We start from the raw sequence: 27,680 nt of genomic DNA on the forward strand, positions 1-27,680 counted from the left end.
TCAGTGTAGTATAGTATGGTATGAATTATTATTAATATTGCTTGCAGAATATGGATAGATATCTTTTCAAACCGAGAGCAAGATACAGGGGCAATCCTAATTATGTTTTGCGATGTATTTAATAATAATAATAATTGGTGTGGCACAAGCAAATTTTTATTCTGAAAGTGTGGCCCAGAGGCAAAAGTTTGAGAACCACTGTCTTGCATTCTACCTACTGCATGGAAGCTTATTCTAAAATTAAAGGCAAGATATAGTAGTAGCAATAATAATAATAATAATAATACATTTAATAATAATAATAATAATAATAATAATAATAATAATAATACATTTATTTATATGCCGCCCATCTGCCCCAGCCACTCTGGGCAGCTTCCAACAAAGTAAAACACAGTAAGACATCAAACATTAAAAACTTCCTTAGACAGGGCTTCTTTCAGATGTCATAGTAGTGGTTTGCTGGAGGAGTGGAGCTTAAATGAAATAAAAAAGGATGAGGCACTAGATGGAAGGGCATTCCAGCCCTGGAGAACTGCTAAAGAAGAAAGGGATGCATTCATCTCGTCTTCCAAGCAGGAGCTGGTAGTTCAAGGATGCGTGCCTGGGAAGCAGAGCTTTTGTAATAATGTCTGTGGCCACAACAGTCTGAGCCAAATGCGTTCTTAAAATATAGCTCCAGCACCCTCTAGTGTCTGTGGGGGGAAGACGAGGAAACAGGAACGAGCAAGAGAAGTTTTCTTAAGATGGTTCCGTTCTTTGCCGCAACCAGAAACGACCGCAAGGGTCACAACCCAGATTCTCCAAATGTCCCTATTTTCCAGGGACAGCCCCGGATTTACAGAAGCTGTCCTGGTTTCTGATTTGGTCCTGGAATGTCCTGCTTTTCCTTAGGACATCCCTATTTTCATCGGAAAATCTTTTCATTGGATAGTGATGTATGGAAATGAGAGCTGGACCATAAAGAAGGCTGATCGCCGAAGAATTGATGCTTTTGAATTCTGGTGCTGGAGGAGACTCTTGAGAGTCCCATGGACTGCAAGAAGATCAGACCTCTCCATTCTGAAGGAAATCAGCCCTGAGTGCTCACTGGAAGGACAGATCCTGAAGCTGAGACTCCAATACTTTGGCCACCTCATGAGAAGAGAAGACTCCCTGGAAAAGACCCTGATGTTGGGAAAGATGGAGGGCACAAGGAGAAGGGGACGACAGAGGATGAGATGGCTGGACAGTGTTCTTGAAGCTACGAACATGAGTTTGACCAAACTGCAGGAGGCAGTGGAAGACAGGAGTGCCTGGCGTGCTCTGGTCCATGGGGTCACAAAGAGTCGGAGGCGACTAAACGACTAAACAACAACAACATTTTCATCGGATAAATGTTGGAGGCTATGGAGTTATGCAACCCCCCCCCCCAATTGTTGTTGCTTGTCTTCACTTACCCCGTCCCGGTGCCCTGCTCACGGTTGTGGAGAATATTCTTATGAATTCTCCATGTCACTATTTAAAAAAAGAGGTCGGAATAGGTGAATAGTTATGTGAACTGTCCCTGGGTCAAGGGACTTTTCTTCTTCCAGTTTTCAGTCTTCTAAACCTAGCTCAAGGTTGCCATCTGAACTAGCCAGAGGTTTAACTGAGAATCAATCACAGTCAGTCCATCATTTGGAGAACCAAACTTTAGAATCATTTAGTCCCAAAAATGGCAATGAGACATTTTGTGTTGGAGATTGTAACCTTGGTTTAAGGTAGGGTTGCTGTACCTCCGGAATTCAGCCCCCTTAAGCAGCGTCGGGGCAGAAATCACTGAAATGTTGGGGGCGGGGAAGCTCAACAACTTTGCCCCAAAAAGCACAAATTTCGTGTCTGGATTTTCTCTTTTTGAAACATGGCAATCCTAGTTGGCGCCTCGTTTATATATCTAATGCTGGTGTAATAAACAAAAATCTGTCCTTATTCCCTTATGGGGGACACAAGAGCCCTTATAGAGTCCTCTGCAGGTTCTCTATCGGTTGGAGAAAAGAACCGAGGACAACCAGAGAATATTGAGAAGCAAAGCAGCTAGTAAGCCTGAACTTTATTAAACTGTTGCAACAGGGTGCTCCCCTCACACGCAGGGGAAGGAGGAAGACCTTGAACCAAGGTGTGTCCGCCCTTATACAGACATTTTAAATTGCCCGCCTTAGAGTCCAAGACCACCCCCAGATACATCATACCTACATCACAGAAGGGGGGGTCTGCAGCAGAAATCTGAGTGCGTTGTTCATTTCCTGTCATTGTTTATCTCCTGTCTGGCAGGTTACCTGTTGATGCTTACTTGATTGGATACCCTGGGGAGCCTGGCCAGTCTTTTGTAGTGACAAATACTTAGTTCCTGAGCCAGGTCACAGGCTCACCCTATTCATACACAGGTATACCCTTAAGACAGGATTTGTGAAGGAAAAGACAATGGGGAGGCTTTTCCATTTTCCTTGACCTTGCAAAGAAAACATTTGGTCAGTTTGGGAGCCAAAATGGCTCCAGGGCTGCCCTCCTGTGCTGCCTCAGACATGTGGCCTATACATTTATGTACGTGTTTGCCTTGCACATCCATGAACATTTATTTTATATATATAAGACCTTAATTTTTTTATTTCACTGGAAACATATGGGATGGGGTCTCACTGAGCACTTTTAAGTTGATTTTACACAGGACAGTGTTGCCACGAGGTAACCCCACTTCAGTGACCGTCGCGTGAGCAGCCCAAGGCCCAGGAGCTCTCTAGGCCAGCTTTAGCAACCACTGGTTTGACGAAGTTTCCTTTGTAAAGAGGAGCTATTTATATACCTCGGCCGGCCTTTTGTGGGGCTTTGCTGAAGTAAGCGGCGGGCAAACACAATAGCCGCCATCCTGTTTAAAGCCCAGGAGCTTAGCTGCTGTTTTATTCCCCTTTGATTGCATTTGGTGTTCCAGGAACCTTGTGATTTGAGCATCAGCAAAGGCCCTGAATCATATAAATGCAGCCATTGCCAAGTTTCCCTGTCACCAAACGGGCTGCCTTTCGTTGTGTCGACGTGAGCCAGGCTAGCAAAAACGGTAGTCCTCAGAAAATAAAGGCAAATAAGGCAGTTTATGCTGTTTTTCTGATTTCCCCCTAACTGTTAAATTGTGCTTTATGTCTGAGCTTTCACACGACCTAAAAGCCATTTCCGGGAATTGTATTAGTGCAAGTTTACCGCTCTGCCTTACTCGCAAATTGTTAAGTTGTGGGTGAACATATCAGATGACACAGCGATTCTTCAAACAGCTCTTGTTTATTCACAGGCCAGGGCAGAACTGAACTGAAGGGTTCAGTCAGCCTGCTTATATAGAGCTCTAGTACAACGTAACTGTATCAACTTTCTAAAACTATCCAATCACTGAACGTCACTTTCAATCCCTTATTTGCATAACTATCTACAGTATCCCCCTGCTGGCCCAGGGTGAGAACTTCAGTACATAACACAAATGTTGTCGTTTTTTCTGATAGCAAATAACATGGAAACGAGTGCTGTGCGATATTTCTGGAAGCAGCTTGACAGCCACGCGAAAGGTCAGACAGGAAGCGGAAACCAGCAGCTAGTGAAATGTCTGTAAAATGGAATAAACTGGTTCCCACTGGGTCTGGCTGGGCGGAAGGCTGGGAGACCATCAGCAGGGGGTGCCAGAGCCAATGACAGATAGAGAGCAGTGTCCACCGGGCAGCTGGTCCAACTTTAGTATGGAGGAAAGCTAACATGATTTGGCCTTCTGAGTATAGAAAAAGGTGCACGATAAGGCAGCCTTATTGAGGCTGGAATCGGCAACAGACGCTGCTAGACTACAGCTCCCATCATCCTTGCATGTTGGCCCTGCTCGTCAGAACTGCCAGGAATTGGAGTCCATCGACAGGATACCAGATGCGGGAGGAGAGTATGAAGTTGTAAGAAATCAGGCAAGTTGGAAGAAAGCTTGCAGCTGGGGGCAGCCAGGTTCTGGAGCAGGGAGAAGGCAGTTGGGCAAAGGAAAAGGCCTAGGAATAAAGAGGTGTGGCAAGTTCCAGAGAGAGAGAGGGGGGGGGAAAGGGCCGTAGCTCATTAGATATGCAGATGACACAACCTTGATGGCAGAAAGTGAGGAGGAATTAAAGAACCTTTTAATGAGGGTGAAAGAGGAGAGCGCAAAAAATGGTCTGAAGCTCAACACCAAAAAAACGAAGATCATGGCCACTGGTCCCATCACCTTCTGGTAAATAGAAGTGAAAGATATGGAGGCAGTGAGAGATTTTACTTTCTTGGGTTCCATGATCACTGCAGATGGTGACAGCAGCCACGAAATTAAAAGACGCCTGCTTCTTGGGAGAAAACAATGACAAACCTAGACAGCATCTTAAAAAGCAGAGACATCACCTTGCCAACAAAGTTCCGCATAGTTAAAGCTATGGTTTTCCCAATAGTGATGTATGGAAGTGAAAGCTGGACCATAAAGAAGGCTGATTGCCGAAGAATGGATGCTTTTGAATTCTGGTGCTGGAGGAGACTCTTGAGAGTCCCATGGACTGCAAGAAGATCAAACGTATCCTTTCTGAAGGAAATCAGCCCTGAGTGCTCACTGGAAGGACAGATCCTGAAGCTGAGGCTCCAGTACTTTGGCCACCTCATGAGAAGAGAACACTCCCTGGAAAAGACCCTGATGTTGGGAAAGATGGAGGGCACAAGGAGAAGGGGACGACAGAGGACGAGATAGTTGGACAGTGTTCTCGAAGCTCCCAGCATGAGTTTGACCAAACTGCGGGAGGCAGTGGAAGACAGGAGTGCCTGGCATGCTCTGGTCGAGGGGGTCACAAAGAGTCAGACATGACTAAACGACTAAACAACAACAGAGCATCTGCTTTGCATGCAGAAGGTCCCGGGTTTGATCCCCAACACGCCTGATAGCGAGAGGTGAGAGACCACCAGCAGACAATGGCTTTTCCAGCCTGGTTTTCCCCACCCTCCTGAAGCCCCAGGAGTCTTCATAAGGGAGCTGTTTCCAGAGGAATGAGGGATGAGACACACTGTTTGCCATCAGGGGGTGGCTGGTTTCACCTGTGCTGCCCCACCTGTGACTCTGTACGCATTCAGGCTGCATTCACTTACTAGTGACAAAGCCCCATTGAACGATGTGGGGTGTACTTCAGAAAAGACTCGTGTGCTCTTTTAAGCTTTAATGCAATTGTCACTGTCTGTATTTATTTATTTTTTTGCATGTAATTTCCTTTGAGCTTCGCTGCTTGCATTTCCCACTCTGCACCTCTATACAGTGGTACCTCAGGTTACAGACGCTTCAGGTTACGCGATTTTGTGTTGCGCACCGCGCCAAACCCAGAAGTACCAGAACGGGTTACTTCTGGGTTTTGGCGCTTGCGCATGCGAAGAAGCGCTAAATTGCACTTTGCACGTGCGCAGAAGTGCCGAATCGCGACCCGCACGTGCGCAGATGTGGTGCTGCATGTCACAAACGTGCCTCCCACACGGATCACATTCGCAACCCCGGGTTCCACCGTACGTACATATGCCTGCTGACGTAGGATAACACTTTGTGCATCTCACGATGTGGGACTCTAGCCTAGCCTGATTCTGCTGATTTGCCTTGCCTGTGGGTGAAGAATGATTTGTTGGAGAGACAACAATGCCACCTATTGACCCCACCTAAGAAATGCATCTTCAACGTCAAAGGCTTTGAGCGAGATGGGGAAACCTGCAATGCCCTGGGTCGGCTGATGCAGGTCGATGTCCACCGATGTAGTATGGAACATCGGCTTGAGCATCTGGGAAATGTGGGACCTTTGGTGGCAAAATGAACAGGGAGACAGGAACGTGCCTGTCTAGCCGGGAATTGTGTGTCCTGAATGGCAGCGACTGCTGGAAGGTTCAAGACAGCTAAATGAAAGTACAGTGGTACCTCGGGTTACAGATGCTTGAGGTTACAGATGCTTCGAGGTTACAGACTCTGCTAACCCAGAAATAGTACCTTGGGTTAAGAACTTTGCTTCAGGAAGAGAACAAAAATCGCGCAGTGGCGGCGTGGCGGCAGCAGGAGGCCGCAACCGCCTCATGCCAGGCTCGCGGGCGGCCTGGGCAAGAGTCTCTCTCCCTCCCTCCCTCTCTCTTGGGCAGAGAAGGGCCGATGGAACTCCTCGCGCCAGGACGACGGCAGCCCCGACGTGCTGCTTAGCAGACCCTCCAACCAGTGCAGCATCTTAATGTAGTGATTTCCCCCTCTGCATCCCTTTCCTAACTCTATTTGTATAAATCATTTGTCCATCCACAAGTTCAAATTTTTACTACAAGTTTTCCGTCAATCCTACCAATGTATGTAACTATTTACAATAGCTTTTCAACTAAATTATAAACTTTCCCCATTCTTTATTAAAGAGGTCCTCTTCCTGGTTTCTAATTCTGCTTGTAAGCTTTGCCATCTCAACGTCGTTCATCAGTTTTGTCTGCCCCTCTTCTTTGGTGGGAGTTGTAGACCCTTGGGATCATCTAGTCCAACCCCTGCAGAACACAGTCAGTGGCTGATCCCTTATTTTCGAGGCTGCTCGGCCCTTATTTTCAAATCTGTAAGTTGACAGCTATGCATATGCATTGAGCGTCTGAAAAATGACAATGATTGCAATGGTGGTGCTGGTATCGTGCCAACGGCGACTTCCCTGAAACACTTCTTTTGTTCTGGGGTGTCTCCTGACTCAAAGACTTTGTTCTCTGAATCCTTGTGAAATTCTTGGTCTTTGTAAGCGCTGCAGTTCAGCCGAACCAGAGCGGTTTCACATTCTTTCTTGCTTCTTTTGAAATGACTCTCAAATAATCGAACCTCCCCTCATGTCTCATGTCTGACTCACTGCTTAGTAAAAGCACGAATACCACAGGACAATAGATCTTTTCCAAATGCAGTTGAATGCCCTGCAATCGCATCAGTAGCCCTTACACATGATGCTCTCATGTGCCAACTCCTCCGCTCGCATCTCCATGAGAACAAGTCATTATTTGACCCTTCAATCCATCCTCCTTCTGCAGAGGCTTAGAAAAGTGCAGAGAAAGCCATTCTTCACCTTTACAACGTCCTGTTTCACTGCAAGTTAAGCAGAAGTTAGGAACCTAGGAATCGGAGTTGCAGAAGAAGAGAAGAAGAAGAGTTTGGATTTGATATCCCGCTTTATCACTAGGAGTCTCAAAGCGGCTAACAATCTCCGTTCCCTTCCTCCCCAACAACAAACACTCTGTGAGGTGAGTGAGGCTGAGAGACTTCAGAGAAGTGTGACTAGCCCAAGGTCACCCAGCAGCTGCATGTGGAGGAGCGGGGAAGCGAACCCAGTTCACCAGATTACGAGTCCACCGCTCTTAACCACTACACCACACTTAATATTTCCTATGCTGAGTGGCTGTTCAGGGTTCCATGTGATTTCATGGGTTATGTTTACCAATTTTCCCTACAGAGAAAAAACTCGCGCATGACACAATCATGCTCACACACTCCCCAGAAATGTCATTGTATCTGATTCATTCCTTTCACAAAAATTATACAGTGGATGCTTGGGCTACGAATGTGATCCGTGCAGGAGGCATGTTCTCAACCCGCAGCCTTCACAACCCACAGCGCCACAGGTTGTGATTCGGTGCTTCTGCGCATGCGCAAAGTGTGACTTAGTACTTCTGCACATGCACAAGTGCCGAAACCCGGAAGTAGCCTATTCTGGTACTTCCGGGTTCGGCGCGGTGCACAACCCGAAAACACACAAGCTGAAGTGTCTGTAACCCGAGGTATAACTGTATACCCTTTGAGTGTAACACCCCCTCCCCCAACAAACCTCAAAGAGGTTTACAAAAGATAAAGAAAAAAAAGAAAACACTTGCAAGCACTTAGAACTTAAAAAAATAAAATAAAAACAGCAATAAGCTACAAACAGATTAAAATACCATATTTTTCGCTCTATAAGACGCACCAGACCACAAGTCGCACCTAGTTTTTGGAGGAGGAAAACAAGAAAAAAAATATTCTGAATCTCAGAACCCAGAACAGCAAGACGGATCGCTGCGCAGTGAAAGCAGCAATCCCTCTTGCTGTTCTGGCTTCTGGGATAGCTGCACAGCCTGCATTCACTCCATAACACGCACATACATTTCCCCTTACTTTTTAGGAGGGAATAAGTGAGACTTATAGAGCAAAAAATTCGGTACATGTCAACGTTCTATATATCTGGGTAGGCTTGTTCAAACAAAAGGAATTTTTAGCAGGTGTTGAAAAGAGAACAAAGAAGGCATCTGCCTGGTGTCAATAGACAGGAAGTTCTAAAGTGCCGGCACACTAAAATATCAATTTCTTACAAATGTAGAACAGGCATTATGTGTCCCCAGTAATAGTGCCAGTTCCGCAAACTGAGGCCATCAAGAGCGCATGTGTGGAATAAGACAATCTCTCAGGTTTGCATTTGACAGCCCTGCCTCTTTCTTATTCTTCTGTTTCATTTTATTTTGGGGCCTCAAGCCAGTAGGAGGGGTGCTTGCCATAACGCCAGGTTAGCAAAGGCTTAAAATAAATAAATAACGCCAATCATGTTTCCTGAGGTTCTTTGTTCTTCACTCCCACGTGAAATACCCAGTTCTGTTGCAACGAGTGGAAATTTAGCAGGTCAAGCTGTTCCGAGTTGTTCGACTGAGAGGAGCCAAGCTCCCTTTTTACTTTGGGTTGATGACAATCGCACCCTGCTAAGATTTCCTTTAAATAGAGAGGCAATTGTGACCGAGTGTCAACAGGTGTTTCTTGCAAAGTGAGTCATCCTCAGCCGAGCTGCCTGGCTGTCTTAGAATCATAGAATCATAGAATCATAGAGTTGGAAGAGACCACAAGGGCCATCGAGTCCAACCCCCTGCCAAGCAGGAAACACCATCAGAGCACTCCTGACATATGGTTGTCAAGCCTCTGCTTAAAGACCTCCAAAGAAGGAGACTCCACCACACTCCTTGGCAGCAAATTCCACTGTCGAACAGCTCTTACTGTCAGGAAGTTCTTCCTAATGTTTAGGTGGAATCTTCTTTCTTGTAGTTTGGATCCATTGCTCCATGTCTGCTTCTCTGGAGCAGCAGAAAACAACCTTTCTCCCTCCTCTATGTGACATCCTTTTATATATTTGAACATGGCTATCATATCACCCCTTAACCTCCTCTTCTCCAGGCTAAATATGCCCAGCTCCCTTAGTCGTTCCTCATAAGGCATCGTTTCCAGGCCTTTGACCATTTTGGTTGCCCTCCTCTGGACACAAATCCACTCTTCCTTTGTTGGTGTGGCCTGAGATTTCCATTTAGTGGCAATCAGGGAGGCTGTCTTGCATTGTGTTCACATGTTACATTTGAGTGTGCAACCTGTGTACATGGCAGTGGTGTTCACATGTTGCATTCAGCAGGTGTGAGCTGTGCCCATAAATAGCTGGTGTGCAAGGTTATGCACATGTAATCTCCAAGGTGCATGTAGTCCCATGTACGCAGCAGCCGAGATGTGCAAATCAAGCAGTGTACAATCTTTCACAAACACTTGCAAATGCTTAGGGACAGTTTGTACTTGCGTTCAGTACAATGTGTGTCAGGGAATGGTCTGAAGACGAGTTCTGGGGAATGCATTTTACGGCAGACCACCTTCTCTCCGATGGAAAGCTGGAGGGGGCAGAATCGCCCCCCCCTCACCCAGAGCGTGTTCAGAAGCAAAGAGAGAGGCAGAAGCTGAACAGCTTAGGGAGGAGTTACACAGTTACGAGATAATGATGTCAGAACCAGAAGGGAGGGGGCAGCTAGATGAGACGTCACGTGAGAGCGTGGAGGAACCCCCACCCCAGACTCGGAGGTCCAAATGTATCAGAGAGCAAAGGAGTCAGAGGGAGGGAGGAACTTCCCATTGGCGCCCAAAATGTTGCGGAAGGAGGATTAGACTAGGCAACTACCCGCCTTGCGGAGAGCTGCGTATTTGTGCTTGCAAAATGACACTGTAATAAAAGGACCATAAATCTTCCAGCTGCTGGTTAATTCCTATCTGTGAAGTTACCAAAGGGAGGGAAGGACTCTCCAAGCCTGACAATGTGTGAACAAGTCTACTGAGTCAGACCAGTGGTCCAAGGAGCTCAGCTTTGTCTACACCAGGAATGGATAACCCTCAGTTTTGGGGGGTTTTCTTGTTTTGTTTTTATTAAAGATTTTCTTGGTTTACAAAAGTATGTGCAATGTCTCTCTTTCTTTCTTTTGAAGTAACGTTTTCTACAGATCAGTTTCATTTGCTGAGACATTAGGAAGAAAAGGGGGAAGAGGTGGAGGGGGAAAAGGTGAGTGGGGTTGGGGTCGGGTGGCGATGTTTCTATTTTACTTAATATATGTGGGGTTTTGTGTCAGCATCGCTTGTGCAGGTTCTTTGCTGTTCACTTGTGTTCCTTTGGTGGTGAGAGAGGTTGGGGTTGGCCGAGGGTGTGGCTGTTCATTTGTGGTTGGCTGTGGTGGTCTTTCTTTTCATGTGTGAGTGGGGTGGGTGGGTGTTTTGGATCAGGTTAGCCATATTGATTTGTATGCTGTTGGTGGATTTTTGTCATTGTCTTGCTGGGCTGTGTATGTGATAAAGGGGAGCCATACTGGGGTAAAGGCGTCTTCTTCTATTTGTCCCCTTGTCAGTTTCAGTTTATTGCTTAATTTTTCTAGTAAGGCTGTTTCCCATACAATTTGGTACCATTGGTCCATGCTTACTCCTGATAGGTCTCTCCAGTGTCTGGTTATGATGCTTCTTGGATAACCCCCAGTTTAGAGGGTTTAATCCATCCCCTACAGCAATTTTTTTTGGTTCCCTGCTTAGGATTCCACCAATTCTGGCAGGGGAGGCAAAAAAGCAGAAAAAGAAAGCAGACACAGCAGCGATGGGATGGGCAGCACCGAGAGCCCTGGTGGGGATTCACCTGTCTCCTTTCCTGGTAATCAGATTGATCATTTGATGCACAGAAATGGGCCGATACAACCCAGCTCCTCAGCTGGCCTGGATGGATTCGCTGAAGGAGGTTCTGGGTGGCAGCGTGGCTGCCTGTCTGTGACCGCGAAGGGTGGCCACACCTATGTTTGTCCACGGTCTCTGCTGATATGTGGCCCCTGGGAGGCTGATATGTGGCCCTCGGGGGAAAAACAGCTAACCACCCCTGGTCTACATTCACCAGTGACATTTGTTTTGAAATTTGAGTGCTGTGGGTGTTTCTCCCTTTGGTCAATTCTCTCTCCCCACCTTGGGATCAGCCCCCTCCTCTTAAGAGAAATAGAAAGTTCACAGGCTAAACCTTTCGAAGTGATCTAGGTAAAAGATGAATCCAGTAGAGTTAACCTGAACCTTGAAAAGACCATAGAGCTGAAAGAGGAAGTGGGAAAGAGCGGCGTCCTTCCAATTTCCTCCTCCAGATGTATTTTTTCAGAGGTAACCTTCCTCATCACCAGATGTATTTTTTCAGAGGTAACCTTCCTCATGAGCAAGAGGCCAAGTGAGAAATTTCATGACCATCATAAAACTTCATATCATGCTTTTCGCTTTCAGAAATGAACATCTCTTAAGGCCAGCTCTGATGCAACGTACTACTGAACAGCGCATTGCAGCCATTATGAGCATTACCTGCTTTGGTCTCCCTACAAAACATTTGCTCCCATTACCGTGGACAACATTTTATTTACTTGTACAAACATCACAAACAGTTTTCAAAAATCCATATTATTAACAAATCTAATTAAACACAGCAACCCGACCGTAAGGAATCTGCACACACAGAGAGCTCTTCCATTGACCAGAGGGAAAAAACAACAACAGATTATGGAGACCTATTGAATGAGCACCACTAGAAGTCCTATGTACATATGAGCAAAACGCCCATCATTATGACAGCCAGGGCAAACAGTAGAGCTGCGTGTTGCAAAGATCAGAGTGGGAAGGTTGGGCCACATAGATTTGTGTGCTATTTGCAGGGTCCTTCTCAGCAGAGGCTGGGCCACCCGATGTTGGGCAGAGTAATAAGTTAGGCTATGGCTAAGGCAAGATATACAGCAGGCATGGAGTTCGTGGTCTTAGTTATGCCACCGCACGAGACACTTATGCGAAGGATGGTGAACATCACCTTTTGATGTAAGTGGTCCATATCTCAGTGGCTGGACATCTGCTTTGCATTCAGAAGGTTCCAAGGTTCAACCCCTGAAGACAGAATCGGGATTCAAGATGATCTTACCAGATTGGAGAACTGGACAAAATGTATTCTAGTAGGGACAAATTTAAGGTTATACACTTACACAGGAAGAACCAGCTTCACCTGGATTGCCAGTAGTACATGTGAAAAGGATCCAGGGATTTTAGTTGACCACAAGCTTAACATGAGTCAACAGGGTGATGCAGCAGCAGCAAAAACAGCTAACGCTATTCTAGGTTGCATCAACAGAAGTCTAGTGTCCAGATCAAGGGATGTCATAACACTACTCTATTCTGCCTTGGTCAGACCACACTTGGAATACAGTGTTACCTCGGGTTACATACACTTCAGGTTACATATGCTTCAGGTTACAGACTCCGCAAACCCAGAAATATTACCTCGGGTTAAGAACGTTGCTTCAGGATGAGAACAGAAATCGTGCTCTGGCGGCGCAGCGGCAGCAGGCGGCCCCATTAGCTAAAGTGGTGCTTCAGGTTAAGAACAGTTTCAGGTTAAGAACGGACCTCCGGAAGGAATTAAGTACTTAACCCGAGGTACCACTGTACTGTGTCCAATTCTGGGCACCACAATTTAAGAAGGATATGGACAAACTGGAACGTGTGCAGAGGAGGGCGACCAAGATGACCAAGGGTCTGGAAACCAAGCCTTATGAGGAACGGTTGAAGGAGCTGGGTATGTTTAGGCTAGAAAAGAGGAGACTGGGAGGCGATATGAGTCATCTTCAAATATCTCAAGGACTGTCACATGGAGGATGGAGCCAGCTTGTTTTCTCCTGCTCTGGAGGGCAGGATCCGAACCAACGGATTCAAGTTACACGAAAGGAGATTCCGACTAAACATCAGGAAGAACTTTCTGACAGTAAGAGCTGTCCAAGAGTGGAATAGACTCCATCAGAAAGTGGAGGACTCTCCTTCCTTGGTGGTTTTCAAGCAGAGGTTGGACGGCCATCTGCCATGAATGCTTTAGCCGAGATTCTTGCATTGCAGTGGGTTGGACTAGATGACCCTCGGAATCCCTTCCAACTTGACAGTTCTATGATTCTATGATATTCTGGTAGCTCTGGGAGAGACCCTGGTCTGAAATCCTGGAGAGCCATTGTCAGAGCTGGGTGGGTCTATGGCCAGAGTAAACATAAGGCAGCTTATAACTGGTTGGTATCTGGTTGGCCACTGTGAGAACAGGATCCTGGACAGTATGACCCACTGTCCTGGTCCAGCAGGTTCTGCTTATGTTTTTATCTTCCCAGGTCCCTGACAAGAAAGAGTCTTTCCTGTTACCTCCACCCTTTTAACTGGAGATGCCATGTGTGGCGTTTCCCCACCTAGGTGTGTGACATCATACTGGGTTCATAGGGAAAGGGTTAACTAATTGTAAAATGACTAACCTAGGGGGCAGAGTTAACTGTGTACAGTGGTACCTCGGGTTAAGTACAGTGGTGCCCCGCAAGATAAACGCCTCACAAGACGGAAAACCCGCTAGATGAAAGGGTTTTCCGTTTTGGAGGCGCTTCGCAAAACGAATTTCCCTATGGGCTTGCTTCGCAAGATGATAATGTCTTGCGAGTTCCTGCAGGTTTTTTTTCCTTTCCCCCCCTTTTTCTAAGCCGCTAAGCCGCTTATCAGCTGATCCGCTAAGCCGCTAAGCCGCTAAAAGCCGCTAAGCCGCTAATAGCGCTAATCCGCTAAGCCGTCAATGGGCTTGCTTCGCAAGACGAAAAAAACGCTAGACAAAGAGAATCGCGGAACGGATTCTTTTCGTCTTGCGAGGCACCACTGTACTTAATTCCTTCCGGAGGTCCGTTCTTAACCTAAAACTGTTCTTAACCTGAAGCACCACTTTAGCTAATGGGGCCTCCTGCTGCTGCCGCACCGCCGGAGCACGATTTCTGTTCTCATCTTGAAGCAAAGTTCTTAACCCGAGGTAATATTTCTGGGTTAGCAGAGTCTTTAACCTGAAGCGTATGTAACCTGAAGCATACGTAACATGAGGTACCACTGTATAAGGTTTAAGCACAGAGGGTTTTTTTGGGAGAGTTACAGTTAGGGTTAGGGTGGAGAAGACAGTCTGGAGTGGGAAGAGGCAGATAAGATAAGTTTGTGGGTTGGGCTGCTCTGGTGTGAGAGAGTGAGAGAATTTGTTAAGAGGAGTCAGTCAAACAGTTGAGATGATCAGTCAGAAGGTATTAGGAAGGTATAGGCCAGTAAAGAAAGTAAGGTCAAGATACTGACAGGAATATTATCAGAGAAACCATAAATTTGTTAATGTCTGTAAAATAAACTTGGTTTTTTTGGTTCACTTTTAACAACTGACTGGACTCAGTGTTTTACCAGAGAGTAACGGGTTGGTGGCAGCGGGGAAGCGAGCACAGTGGTGGCACAGGGATCAATAGACTGTTAAACGTCCGGGGACCCTGTGTGATCGCCACACCAGGGATTGAATTTTGGAACTTCTCCACGCCAAGCACATGCTCTCTACCGCTGACCTATGACCTTTGGAAAGTGCCTGCATCAAACGAGAAACAGACACTATCTCTTGAAGCCAAACAGGGCTGAGTTATCTCATGAATCCCACAGAGAGAGCCCAGCAGCCTGGAGGAGCTCTCACAGGCCAGGAAAACCACACAGGAACTTGACAATCCTGTGAGGTGGAACTCACAAGACCGAGATCTTCCCTCACAGGATCACAGCAGGATCTTGAAAGGACGAAGGAGGTAGATTGGGACACTAACGGAAATATGGAGGATTTGCTATGATGCGGCTCATGTTGAAGTCCAGTTCGTATGCAAACTGCTTGCAAACGGACTTCAGAATGAGGGCTCTCAGCTGATCGGCACTGGCAGCCATCACCCTTAAAGTCCAGTTGTCTGCATTTTGAACGCAAACTGCTGCAAAACGATGTCTCTCAGGACTCATCAGCTGATCAAAGCTGGCCACCCCATTGGCTGAATGAGGGCATGCCTGACGGCTTACTCCCTGGCTCAGCCAATCCCAGTGGGGCTCCCTGTCAGTGAAGATCAGCTGATTGGTCCTGAGTGGGAATAATGGGGGCCCACTTTAAGCTCCTCATTCCTCCTTTGCAGACACGTCTACATCTGCCCTGTTGCCATGTACAGTGTTTGGGGGGAGGCAAGTGGATGTGGTTTGGAGAAAACATCCTCACAGGCCAGTTAGGATCCTTGTTGGGCCTTATAAGGTCTGAAGACCAGAGGTTCTCCACCGCAGGGCAGAACGATGGAACTGAGTAAAAGGCCCCCAAGTTATCGCAGATATTCCCTTCTTAGGTGTTCCTCCTGGGATATCCACACCATTCAGCAAACCACAGTGGCTCAGATCCAAACAACTGCGAGCAGGAGGCGAGAATGTATTAGTGCCGTTCTGTCAAACCACGGTGCAGTGTGTCAGGGGCTGAATTGCCAGGCGTGAAACACGGTGAATGAGGAAGATAGCCAGCTGTGGCATGTAAAAACTCGTGGTCTTGAAAAGAGCTTGTGCGGTGCAAGTTCCAGGAGAGTTTGGGGAAGATGTTCTCAGTGGGCCTTCCTCTCTGTGTAGGCTATCCCCATCTTCCTCGCAGCTGTTGCCACTGCCCATTTGCTTGGGAGGAAATCACTGTCTCCCAGCAGGGCCGGCGCTCCCGTTGGACAGAGTGAGGAGGCTGCCTCAGGCGGCAGGCAGTAATTGGCAGCAGATGATGGAGGATACAGTGACGTGGGCCATGCAGCCTGCCCTATACCGGCTAAGTTGGTTGAATGCCTTCAGCTGCTGCCTAATGAAGCCGTCCTCCAGCCCTGGCCTCCGACTTTGTGCAAAATCTTGTGCGAGAGCTTCTTCAAACGAAACAACTTCCCTGGAATTTGGGGTCACCTCTCTCGTGCAAGCCACTCCTGCCAGGTCGGAAGTAGCCCTTCTGTTAGCAGAAGAGACTTTCCACCGGGAGAAGGGCACCCTTGGATCTAGGCCACCACCTCCATCGTTTGATGAGAAGCATGACTTTAGCCAGTTGGGAGTATGGAGGCCATGGTGGTGGTTGTTGTTGTTCTTGAAGCCACCTTGATCCCAGGGCTTTTGTCTCTCAGGAGAGCAACTTTTCCATGATGGGGTTGGTAAAGGAAAAGCTTCGGAACATGTTTTGGTCCATGCTGTTTATGAGGCTCCGGTCCCCGCACGACAGCCGGGGTTTCTCATTCAGAAATTCTTTGTCGAAGTTGCTGCAGTCGCCAGGGGATTTCTTGCAGAAGGGAGAGGGAAAACAGAGTCAGAAGCATCAGAAATGGCAGTGGGAGAGTTGCACAGTGTTTCTCAAACCTGGGTCTCCAGGATACAACAACTTCCATCATCCCTAGCGAGCAGGACCAGAGGTCAGGGATGATGGGAGCTGTAGTCCATCAACAGCTGAAGACCCAGGTTTAAGAAACATTGCTTAAGCTAATGTGGTGCTTTCCAGATCTTGTTGTTGGACTACAACTCCCATCATCTCTGACTACTGGCTAGGCAGATGGGAGTCCAGCAACCTTGGGGGGGGGCAATATGGCAGCACCTGCCCCTGCATTAAGAAGATGCTCTTGAACCTTTAAAAACAGGGACAGGGATCCCTGTGGCTCTCTTAACTCCCATCAGCCCCAGCCAGGATGAAAGGTGATGGAATTTGTAGTCCTCCAAGCCTTTAGTGATTCTCCCAAGCTCTTCCTGACTGCAGTGGTGGTCGGTGGCCATTGGGAGCAGTAGGGCAGAAGGAAAGGAGCCCAACAGTAGGTGGCGCCAGAACCAATGAGCTCTACTTTTGTGTCCATCCTCTCTGCTATTGAGTTCTACAAAAGGCAAGCTTGAGAGACAGCTAGCAAGCAGCAACACGTTCTGGACAGGTTGTAAATAAGAAGACAGACAGGTGACGGCTGGGGAAAGCTGGTGGGGTTGTGCCCCATTTGCCCTAATGGGTCAGCCTCCCCCTGGCTTCTCTCGCTGCTGCAACTGTAACTGATGTTTGATATTGTTATGTACTGACTTGAATAGGATTCAGAATGCAGCAGTCTGATTGGTCCTACAACAATAGGATTCAGAATGCAGTAGTCTGATTGGTCCTACAACAATAGGATTCAGAATGCAGCAGTCTGATTGCTTCGCAGGAGCCACCCAATCCAACTCCAGGTGGAAGTGAATCCACAACCTGATTGGCCTACAGGAGAATCCCGGAATTAGCCAGTCACGTGGGGCCCATTGTGTAAATGATGTATATAAAGCAGACATTCTGGGGGAACTTCCATTCCTCCTCACCACTATGAGCTGAATAAAGAGGATGAACTCCACACTCGACTCTGAGTATATTTCAGATATGTTTTTTGTTCAACGCTGTTTTATCATCCTTGAAACTGCCCTGGCATTTTAAAAAATATATATGGTATATGAAAGGTTGCATAGAAATAACTTTAAAAACAAGCAAACAAAAAAAGTCTAAATAAAAAAAAATAATTCTCCAGTAGCACCTTATAGATCGATTAAGTTTGTTCTGGTACAAGCTTTCGTGTGCATCTGAAGAAGTGTGCATGCACACAAAAGCCTATACCAGAACAAACTTAATTGGTCTATAAGTTGCTACTGGACAATTTATTTTATTTTATTTTTTTATTTCGACTGCGTCAGACCACACGGATACCTACCTGAATCTAAAAAAATAAATAAAAAATATGAGTCTAAACATGGTAAGATTATCTGGAGTCCACAAACAAGGAAACTCAACCACCTCCGCTCTGATCTGCAGGGATCATTGGTTTTTAGTTGCGAAGAGAAGCAAAGAAACTCAGAAAGGTTAAGGTTTTTCCTCTCTCACCACTCTGGGTTTGAAAGGGGGTTCGACTGCTCTCGCTTCAATGGCTTCCCAGTTGATTTCTTGGAAAAAGGGATGCTGGCGGATGTTCCCTTTGGCTCCCAGTCTCCTTTCTGGTTCTCTTACAAAAAGCTGGAAATCGAAAGAACACTAAATTAAAAAACAACAACATAGCACTTATTGTTGTTTGCTTCTTGTTTTTATTATGTATTTTGTGGTTTTTCTCTTGGATTTTTATGTTGTGGACTGCCCTGAGATCTATGGGTGAACGGCGATACAGTGGTACCTCAGGTTAAGTACTTAATTTGTTCTGGAGGTCTGTTCTTAACCTGAAACTGTTCTTAACCTGAAGCACTACTTTAGCTAATGGGGCCTCCTGCTGCTGCCGCGCCGCTGGAGCACGATTTCTGTTCTCATCCTGAAGCAAAGTTCTTAACCTGAAGCACTATTTCTGGGTTAGCGGAGTCTGTAACCTGAAGCGTATGTAACCTGAAACGTATGCAACCCGAGGTACCACTGTATACACATTTAATAAATAATAACAATTTTTAAAACCTTTTTAAAAATAAGAAGTCCTCAAGGAAATTCACCACTGACAATTCCAGAATAACCCCAAAACAGAGGCAGTCTGGAGGCACCCTTAAAGATAAATTCTTACTTTATCTTTAAAAGTAAATTCCATCAGGAAAAACGACCGTATTTAGTGCAAAGGAAATGACTCTACATATGAGCTAAAGATGAGGAAATGCTGGGGGGAATTATTCTAGAAGAAAGGGATTTTGCCCAGTCCAATCCTTCCTTCATCCCTGCCTCCCTCTCTCCTTGACCTGACCTTCACAAGAAGGTCCCTTGCGTCCTTGTCAAGCCATCGAGGGTAGAATGGGCTGTCCATGCGGATCGACTGGAAGAGCTCCTCTTCATCCTGACCATGGAAGGGAGACTGACCAATCAACATCTCGTAGAGAAGGACCCCAAAGGACCACCAGTCAACGGACGTGTTGTATTTCTGCCCCAGCAGAATCTATAATGGAAAGGGGATGGAGAAGTGAAGAAAGCTTACCAGTAAGAGCTGGCCTCCTTGCGATGAGCTAAAGCCACTTCCGAACTGGAGAGGAGGTGGGGTTGCGGGCCTACGCACGTGGGGGCTGGCTCACAGCCCCCGTGAGAATGAGGGAATCCTTGGGCGCGTCATCTCCCTGCTTAGCCAATCTGCTGGTCAGGGGTGTGTGGCCTGGGCTATTTATGCCCAGTGTGCCTGTGGTCCGCCCTCTATTTGCTTCTCCAGCGGGTTTGGAGGGATGGCCAGTGCCCAATCGCTTTGAATAAAGCGAGAAAAATATTGGAACGGGCTGTGGCGCGTAGAGTGGCAGCTCTGGGTGTGTGTGTGTGTGTGTGTGTGATTGGTCACCCCAGCTTCCAGTACAGCAAGGAGGCCCTCTACAGAAGTGATGGCGTGCATCTTTCGGATTCTGGAAATGACATTTGGTTGGATGACATTGCTCTGGGAATTAGGAATTGGTTGCAGGTTTGAGGGTCTTGGCGGCGAGCTTTTGCTCGATTGGCGGTTAGGCATTGGTAGGGGTATTGTTATGCAAATGGGGGGGGGGGAGGAAGCGTCATCACCTTCCCCCAAAGCAAAGGGTAGTCTGGTAAACGGATTCCGGGGGGTGTTGCCCTATCTGAAGCCTATGGAGGTGTGGGCCTAAGGCACGCCCCCGAGCGGTGACCCCAGGGGAGCTCCTAGTTGATGTGCATCAGCAGGACTCCCCCTACTGGTGGTTAACCCTTACCGGTCTTCACGCAATTGGGCTGAAGCCGGTTGCCGATATTACCAATGCCTAAGCCAATGCCGCTCAATTCCTGCAATCAATAAAGTTGTGGCCGTTTTCACCCATTAACCTTAAATACCGTGTCCTGTGTGTTTATTTCTAAAGGGGGGAGGGGGACTTAACATGCAACTAGCTCACTGGCTCATCTAGCCCAGAGTTGTGGTTTGAGGACCCGATCCCCGCATAGAGGAATGAAAACACATGGAAATGTGATATAAGGTTAATGGGCAAGAAAATGCCACAACTTTATTGATTACAGCAAGTGAAAAGGTATTGGCTTAGGCATTGGAGTATGTCAGTTGACTCCACCCACTCAGAGAGGAGTGAGTCTAAAAAGGGGGGTTTATTCACCAGTAGGTGGAGCCTGTTGATGCTAATCCAACTATAAGCTCTCCCCTGATGTCACCGAGGGTCGTGCCATGGCCTCCCACCACACAGGCATCGGACAGAATACACTACCGCCGGATTCCTTTAACAGAAAACCCAAAAATTGAAGGCGTAGGCGATGGCCACACCTAGCCCTTCCACACACCACAACACATTATTCCAATGCCTAACCTACCCACCAATACCACGAAAGTTGTGACGATTGCTACGTGGTAGGCGAAAAAAAACACAAAGCCTAATGCCAAATGGAAAAATTCCTACCAGGCCCCCCGGACAACCAGGGCGACCAACCTAAGGTCCATAGCAAGGCCAAAAGAAACTGAGACCCTGAGCTCTAAGGGAGTGGAGGGTGGGTGACTCGCCACAGGACGACGAAGAATGAGGCCGCATGGCTGGCACAGCAGCGATTTACGCTGCCGTCCACGCCCCCTCGAAGGCACCTGGTTGGGTGCCTGCCCATGGGCGTGGGCGCCAGCCAGGTGAGTGGGAGGCAGGGGGCAAACGCCCCCTGCTTAAGGCGGAGACCGGCTCCCACCCGCAACCACTCCCCTCTTTCAGGAGGAGAGTCTTTGTCTTATTTCAAGGGTGAGGAACCTGGGGTTCCTCCAGATGTTGGTGGACTTCAACTCTCAACATAGGAACATTGGAAACTGCCTGATGTTGAGTCAGACTCCTGGTCCATCAAACCCAGTTTGGCCTACTCTGTCTGGAAGCAGCTCTACAGGATTTCAGGCGGAGTTCTCTCTCCCATGGAGGGATTGAATCACGGAATCATAGAGTTGTAAAATTGGAAGGCATCCTGAGGGTAACTTTTTGGCCAAGCTTTCTTTGCAAAAAGTTTTAAAGCTATATTTTTTAGGGTAGGGAATTCGCCCTGTGGAACACCCTCCTATCAGATGTCAAAGAAATAAACAACTATTTGACATTTAGAAGACACCTGAAGGCAGCCCTGTTTAGGGAAGTTTTTAATGACTGATGTTTTAATGTATTTTTAATCTTTCGTTGGAAGCCGCCCAGAGCGGCTGGGAAAACCCAGCCAGATGGGCAGAGCATAAATAATACATTATTTATATATTTATATATATCAATAATATATGGATATCCTTCTACTGATCCACAATAGAAAATGTCCTTTCATACTGCATCGCAGTGTGGTACGCTGGTTTGACATCAACTGATAGGAAGTGCCTACAGAGGGTGGTGAATACAGCGCAAGATATTATGGGCTGTCCCGTGAATCCGCTGGATGACCGCATAAGAACATTGCCTCAGGAGAGTGAGGAAAATTCTCAGGGATGATGCACACCCTGGCCAGCACTTTCTGCCCTCAGGCAGAAGATATAGAAGCCTGATTAGTCGCACCAACAGGGTAAAGAACAGCTTCTATCCATGGGCTGTTAGGCTGCTGAATGAAAAGATAACAACAGGGCAACTGACTTTCGGGTTTGGTGGGTGTGCGTCACCAAACAAGGGGAATTAAGACTAAGAGAGCTGAGTAGCGGGTGCTCGAGTAATCTCACTGCATACAAGTTGTACAAGTGACAATAAAGTATTTCATTTATTATTATTATATTATTATTATTATTATTATTATTATTATTATTATTATTATTATTAAATCACACTTCCGATATGAGAATCTCAGCTCAAGCATCTATGACAGATGGCCATTTAACCTCTGCTTAAAATCTCCAAGGAAAGAGAGTCCACAACCCCCCAAGGGACCCCCCAAGACTGTTCCACTGTCAAACAGCTCTTACCGTCAGAAAGTGATGGTTGTCCTGATGTTTAGCAGAATCTCCTTCCTTGTAACTTGGAGCCATTGGTTTGAGTTCTACCCTCCAGAGCAGGAGAAAACGAGATTGCTCCATCTACCACGTGACAGTCCTCCAGATATTTGAACCTGGGACAACCCCATGTTAATCAGATGCTCTACCAAGATGATCAAGGGTCTGGAAACCAAGCCTTATGAGGAACGGTTGAGGGAGTTGGGTTCGGTTAGCCATAAGAAGAGACCGATTATAATAGCCATCTTCAAATAACTCAAGGGCTGTCGCATGGAAGTAATAATAATAATAATAATAATAATAATAATAATTTATTATTTATACCCCGCCCATCTGGCTGGGCTTCTCCAGCCACTCTGGGCGGCTTCCAACAAAATATTAAAATACAGTAATACATCAAACATTAAAAGCTTCCCTAAACAGGGCTGCCTTCAGATGTCTTCTAAAAGTCTGGTAGTTGTTCTTCTCTTTGACATCTGGTGGGAGGGCGTTCCACAGGGCAGGTGCCACTACCAAGAAAGCCCTCTGCCTGGTTCCCTGTAACATGGTTTCTCGCAGTGAGGGAACCGCCAGAAGGCCCTCGGAGCTGAACCTCAGGGTCCGGGTAGAACGGTTGGGGTGGAGACGCTCCTTCAGATATACTGGATCAAGGCCGTTTAGGGGCTGTCCTTCAGAGGTTTCTGGGGAATGGAGCAATGGTCTGGCCCAACCTGGCTTTCTGTTGTTTTTATTTGAGACTAAGAAGGACGGAAACGTACTGGGAGCCAATGTAGGTCTTTCAAGACCGGTGGTGGAAAAATCAAAATTGGAAACAGAATTGTTAGAACCTAAAACTAAGAATTTATCAAGAATGTATAACTTGCTGTTGAAATGGAATACACAAGATGAAACGGTCAAATCTGTTATGATTAAATGGGCACAAGATTTCGGATATAACATTATGATGGCTGACTGGGAGAAGTTATGGACCACAGGTATTAAGTTTACGGCTTGTAATGCCTTAAGAGAGAATTTAATGAAAATGATTTATAGGTGGTACCTAACCCCAGTCAAGCTGGCTAAAATTTTCCATCTGCCCGATAATAAATGTTGGAAATGCAAAGAGATTGCGGGCACATTCTTTCATCTTTGGTGGACGTGCCCAAGGATTAAGGCCTTCTGGGAGATGATTTATAATGAAATGAAAAAGGTATTTAAATATACCTTCCAGAAGAAACCAGAGGCCTTTCTCCTGGGCATGGTCGGCCAATTGGTGCGAAGGGAGGATAGAACTTTTTTTATGTACGCTACAACAGCAGCAAGAATACTCATCGCGAAGTATTGGAACACACAAGAATTACCCACCCGAGAAGAATGGCAGATGAAATTGATGGACTATATGGAATTGGCTGAGATGACTGGCAGAATCCGGGACCAGGGAGAAGAGTCAGTGGAAGGAGATTGGAAAAAATTTAAAGTATATCTTCAAAAATCTTGTAAAATTAAGGACTGTTAGAAAGATGTTGGAAAAAGAAAACTAGATGGTTTTGGTTGAAATGACATAAAGGACTAAGTAAAGACGAGTTGATGAAATTGACGAAAAGAGAAGACGTTAAACTGTAATATATTATGTTAAACTACTTAAATGAAAATAAGGTTGGAAGGATCTGCTGAAATAACGATCTGAATTAGAATACAAAATTGGGAGGTGAGAGGAGGTCAAGGAAATAAGTAAAGGAAGAAAGTTATGTAAAGGATTAATCAGTTCTTTTTATTTTTATTTTTCTTCTTTGGTGTTCTTATCTCTTTTTGTATTTTGTATTTTGTAATTTTCTTTTCTTCTTTTTGTTATTCTTAAATTTTGAATAAATATTGTGTGTATATATATATATATATATATATATATATATATATATAATATTCAAGACTGGTGTTATGTGGTCCCGGCGGCCGCTCCCAGTCACCAGTCTAGCTGCTGCATTCTGGATTAGTTGTAGTTTCCGGGTCACCTTCAAAGGTAGCCCCACGTAGAGCGCACTGCAGTACTCCAAGCGAGAAATAACCAGAGCATGTACCACTCTGGCGAGACAGTCTGTGGGGAGGTAGGGTCTCAGCCTGCGTACCAGGTGGAGCTGGTAAACAGCTGCCCTGGACACAGAGTTGACCTGCACCTCCATGGACAGCTGTGAGTCCATAATGACTCCCAGGCTGCGCACCTGGTCCTTCAGGGGCACAGTTACCCCATTCGGGACCAGGGAGTCTTCTACCCCCACCTCCACAAGCTTGTTTTCTCCTGCTCTGGAGGGTAGGACCTAAAACAATGGATTCAAGTTACAAGAAAGGAGATTCCAACTATTCGTAAGAGCTGGAATGGACTCCCTCGGAAGGTGATGGGCTCTCCTTTTTTGGAGGCTGAATGGCCATCTGCCATGGATACTTTAGTTGAGATTCCTGCACTTCAGGGGGTTGGACTAGATGACCCTCGGGGTCCCTTCCAACCCTACAATTCTATTATTCTACCACTGAGCTTCAGCCCTGCTGTGCTCTTGCCTGTTGACCATGCTGGCCGGGGTGATACAGGTTGAAGTCCAACCACAGCTGGAGGCCCACAAGATACCCCATGACCTTGAGCATTGCTGTGCTGGGCCTGGGGGCAACCCGAGCAATGCGGTCCAGGTGGGGTCCAGAATCCAAGGGTTCTACGAGGAGTCGGTCTGACAGGGCCAAGGCAGGACATGAGGCAGGAAACCAGGCAGGGTCAGGAACATGGTCTCAGGCAGGTTCTAGCAAACAGCAACGTTGCTCCTGCAACCAGGGGTGGGGTCCAACAGCCTTTTATCTTTATCAGGGTAACGGCTGGTCCTGATTCTCCGGTGACTCACCTCCCTGTTTCGCCCGAAGGCAAGCCCTCCTCCTGCGAGTACTCAGGTCTCTCCTTCTCTCATACCTTAGTCTCTGCAGCTCAGGAGAGGTCGGTGGGTTACTAGACCCAGGGGCCACCTCAGCCTCCCCTGACCCAACCAGTAGTGGAGCAGCTGTAAGTGATGGCCCAGCTGAAGGCAACGAGGTAATCCCCGCATCTGGAGCCAGAGCAGGCTCAGGCCCCTGACTCAGCCCAGCTGGTGCTTGTTGCAGGGGAACCTGTGCAGACTGGGACTCTTCGGGATCAAGCCCCAGACTTGATTCAGCTGATGCCTGAGGCAAAGGATCCTGTGCGGACTGAGACTGCTCTGGTTCTGAGTCTGAGACTAAGTCCCAGGCCATCACAATTGAATTCCCTACACCAAGCACCCAGATACCTTCAGGGAGTTTATTGGTGGGCACAAAAGTCTCAACCCTTCTCTTCCATATGCACCCAACCCCTGTTATTCAGATATCTTCTGCCTTTGGTCTGGGGAAGTTCCATTGGTTGCCACGGCTAATAGCCCCACTTACCTCCGGTGCAATATAATCGGGGGTTCCACAGAATGTGCTTGTCTTGGCGTCCCCTCCCATGTGCTCTTTGCACATCCCAAAATCAGCAATCTTGATGTGCCCTTCCTTGTCAAGGAGAACGTTGTCAAGCTTCAGGTCTCTGCAAGGCAAGATCAGGCAACATCTCTGAAAAGGCTCTTTTCTTGGAAGATTAGACGTGTTATCTAATCAGTATGTGCTGTATATACACAGAACAATTGTTAAGTCGTATCAGGTGCAAGTCCCGGTATTGTGGGGTTGTATTGTGGACAAGAAGCTACAGTTAGAACGGGATATGGAACAACTGATTGGTTCAAAATTAGGAAAGGAGTACAACAAGGCTGTATATTGTCTCCCTGCTTATTTAACTTATATGCAGAATTCATCATGCAAAAGGCTGGGCTGGATGAATCCCAAGCCAGAATTAAGATTGCCGGAAGAAATATCAACAACCTGCAGATGACACAACCTTGATGGCAGAAAGTGAGGAGGAATTAAAGAACCTTTTAATGAGGGTGAAAGAGGAGAGCGCAAAATATGGTCTGAAGCTCAACATAAAAAAAAAACTAAGATCATGGCCACTGGTCCCATCACCTCCTGGCAAATAGAAGGGGAAGAAATGGAGGCAGTGAGAGATTTTACTTTCTTGGACTCCACGATCACTGCAGATAGTGACAGCAGTCACGAAATTAAAAGACACCTGCTTCTTGGGAGAAAAGCAATGACAAACCTAGACAGCATCTTAAAAAGCAGAGACATCACCTTACCGAGAAAGGTCTGTATACTTAAAGCTATGGTTTTCCCAGTAGTGATGTATGGAAGTGAGAGCTGGACCATAAAGAAGGCTGATCGCCGAACAATGGATGCTTTTGAATTATGGTGCTGGAGGAGACTCTTGAGAGTCCCATGGACTGCAAGAAGATCAAACTGATCCATTCTGAAGGATCTGTGTGCTCACTGGAAGGACAGAGCGTGAAGCTGAGGCTCCAATACTTTGGCCAACTCATGAGAAGAGAAGACTCCCTGGAGAAGAACCTGATGTTGGGAAAGATGGAGGGCACAAGGAGAAGGGGGCGACAGAGGACGAGATGGTTGGATAGTTTTTTCGAGGTTACCAGCATGAGTCTGACCAAGCTGCGGGGGGCAGTGGAGGACAGGAGTGTCTGGCGTGCTCTGGTCCAGGGGGTCATGAAGAGTTGGACACGACTAAGTGACTAAACAACAACAAATTGCGGGGAAGAGCTGAGAAGGAATAACCGCTGGGCGAAGCGGACAGAGAAAAAATGCCCTCGTGCATCTGCAGCAGCACAACCGGACGCCTTCGTCTGCCCCAGCTGCAACAAAACATGTCTCTCCTGTCTCGGTCTCTACAGCCATAGCAGGCGCTGTAACTCTTCAGCTGTTTGACTTCTCTCCTAAAAGTGCACTCCGCCGTTATCTCCTGAGACAGATGGGTGTCAACAACCGCATGTTGAAATTCCTGCATTTCTCGGGGTTAGACTAGATCCCCCTCAGGGTCCCTTCGAGCTCTGCAATCCTACGATTGTATTATTCTTTCTCTCTTCGCCAAGGATAAAATTCCTACCTGTATATAATTCCTTGAGAATGAAGGAACTGCAAACCGCAAATGATTTCAGCAGCATAAAACCTAAGAAAACCAGAGACAGGTCAGGCTTAATTTTATTGGTTCATATTTAACCCAATATCCAATACCTCCCCCCCCCCCCGAGTACTGGTCCAGTGGTTATTGTTTTTATCTGTAAGCCACCTTGAGTCCCATCAAGGAAAAAGGCATGGCAATAATAATAATAATAATAATAATAATAATAATAATAATAATAATAATAGGCCTCATTTCATAACAGCCACTGACAGACCTATCCTCCACCCTAAGCCAGTGGCCATCCTCAAATCATGTTGCAGTGAGTTCCACTGCTTAAATTAGGTGCTGTGTTAGGGGACACTTACTTTTTCCTGTCCTGAATGATTCTACAACCCACCGCTTTTGTCAGATGGAAAGGACAAATAACTTTTCTGCAAACACCTACATTAATGCACAACGACCGGAAGGGGAGAGGTATTTGGGGAAGTGGAATTAAACTGCCATGGAAATGCAGCATTGCCACCAGTCCAGGAGCGGCGGCGGCAGAAACAGTGGCACCGCCAGCCATCTTCCTTCTTAGTGACGT

General features: G+C 46.8%; 1 protein-coding gene across 2 annotated transcripts in view; it reads right to left on the reverse strand.

Annotated features, from left to right (window-relative positions):
• Window positions 1-13,109: 13,109 nt before the first annotated feature.
• Window positions 13,110-27,680, reverse strand: part of PRKCQ (protein kinase C theta) — a 58,383-nt gene continuing 43,812 nt past the window's right edge. For both annotated transcript variants that reach the window (XM_079992479.1, XM_079992480.1), the window contains exons 14-18: window positions 27,077-27,139; window positions 25,474-25,612; window positions 18,889-19,077; window positions 18,060-18,188; window positions 13,110-16,463 (exon numbers count right to left, since the gene is read on the reverse strand). In XM_079992479.1, the coding sequence (XP_079848605.1) occupies window positions 16,308-16,463; window positions 18,060-18,188; window positions 18,889-19,077; window positions 25,474-25,612; window positions 27,077-27,139 (676 nt within the window). In that variant the 3' untranslated portion in view covers window positions 13,110-16,307. The remainder of the gene's footprint in view (window positions 16,464-18,059; window positions 18,189-18,888; window positions 19,078-25,473; window positions 25,613-27,076; window positions 27,140-27,680) is intronic.

The sequence above is a fragment of the Podarcis cretensis genome (genome assembly GCF_951804945.1).
Source record: "Podarcis cretensis genome assembly, chromosome: 10".
NCBI classification, from domain to species: Eukaryota; Metazoa; Chordata; class Lepidosauria; order Squamata; family Lacertidae; genus Podarcis; species Podarcis cretensis.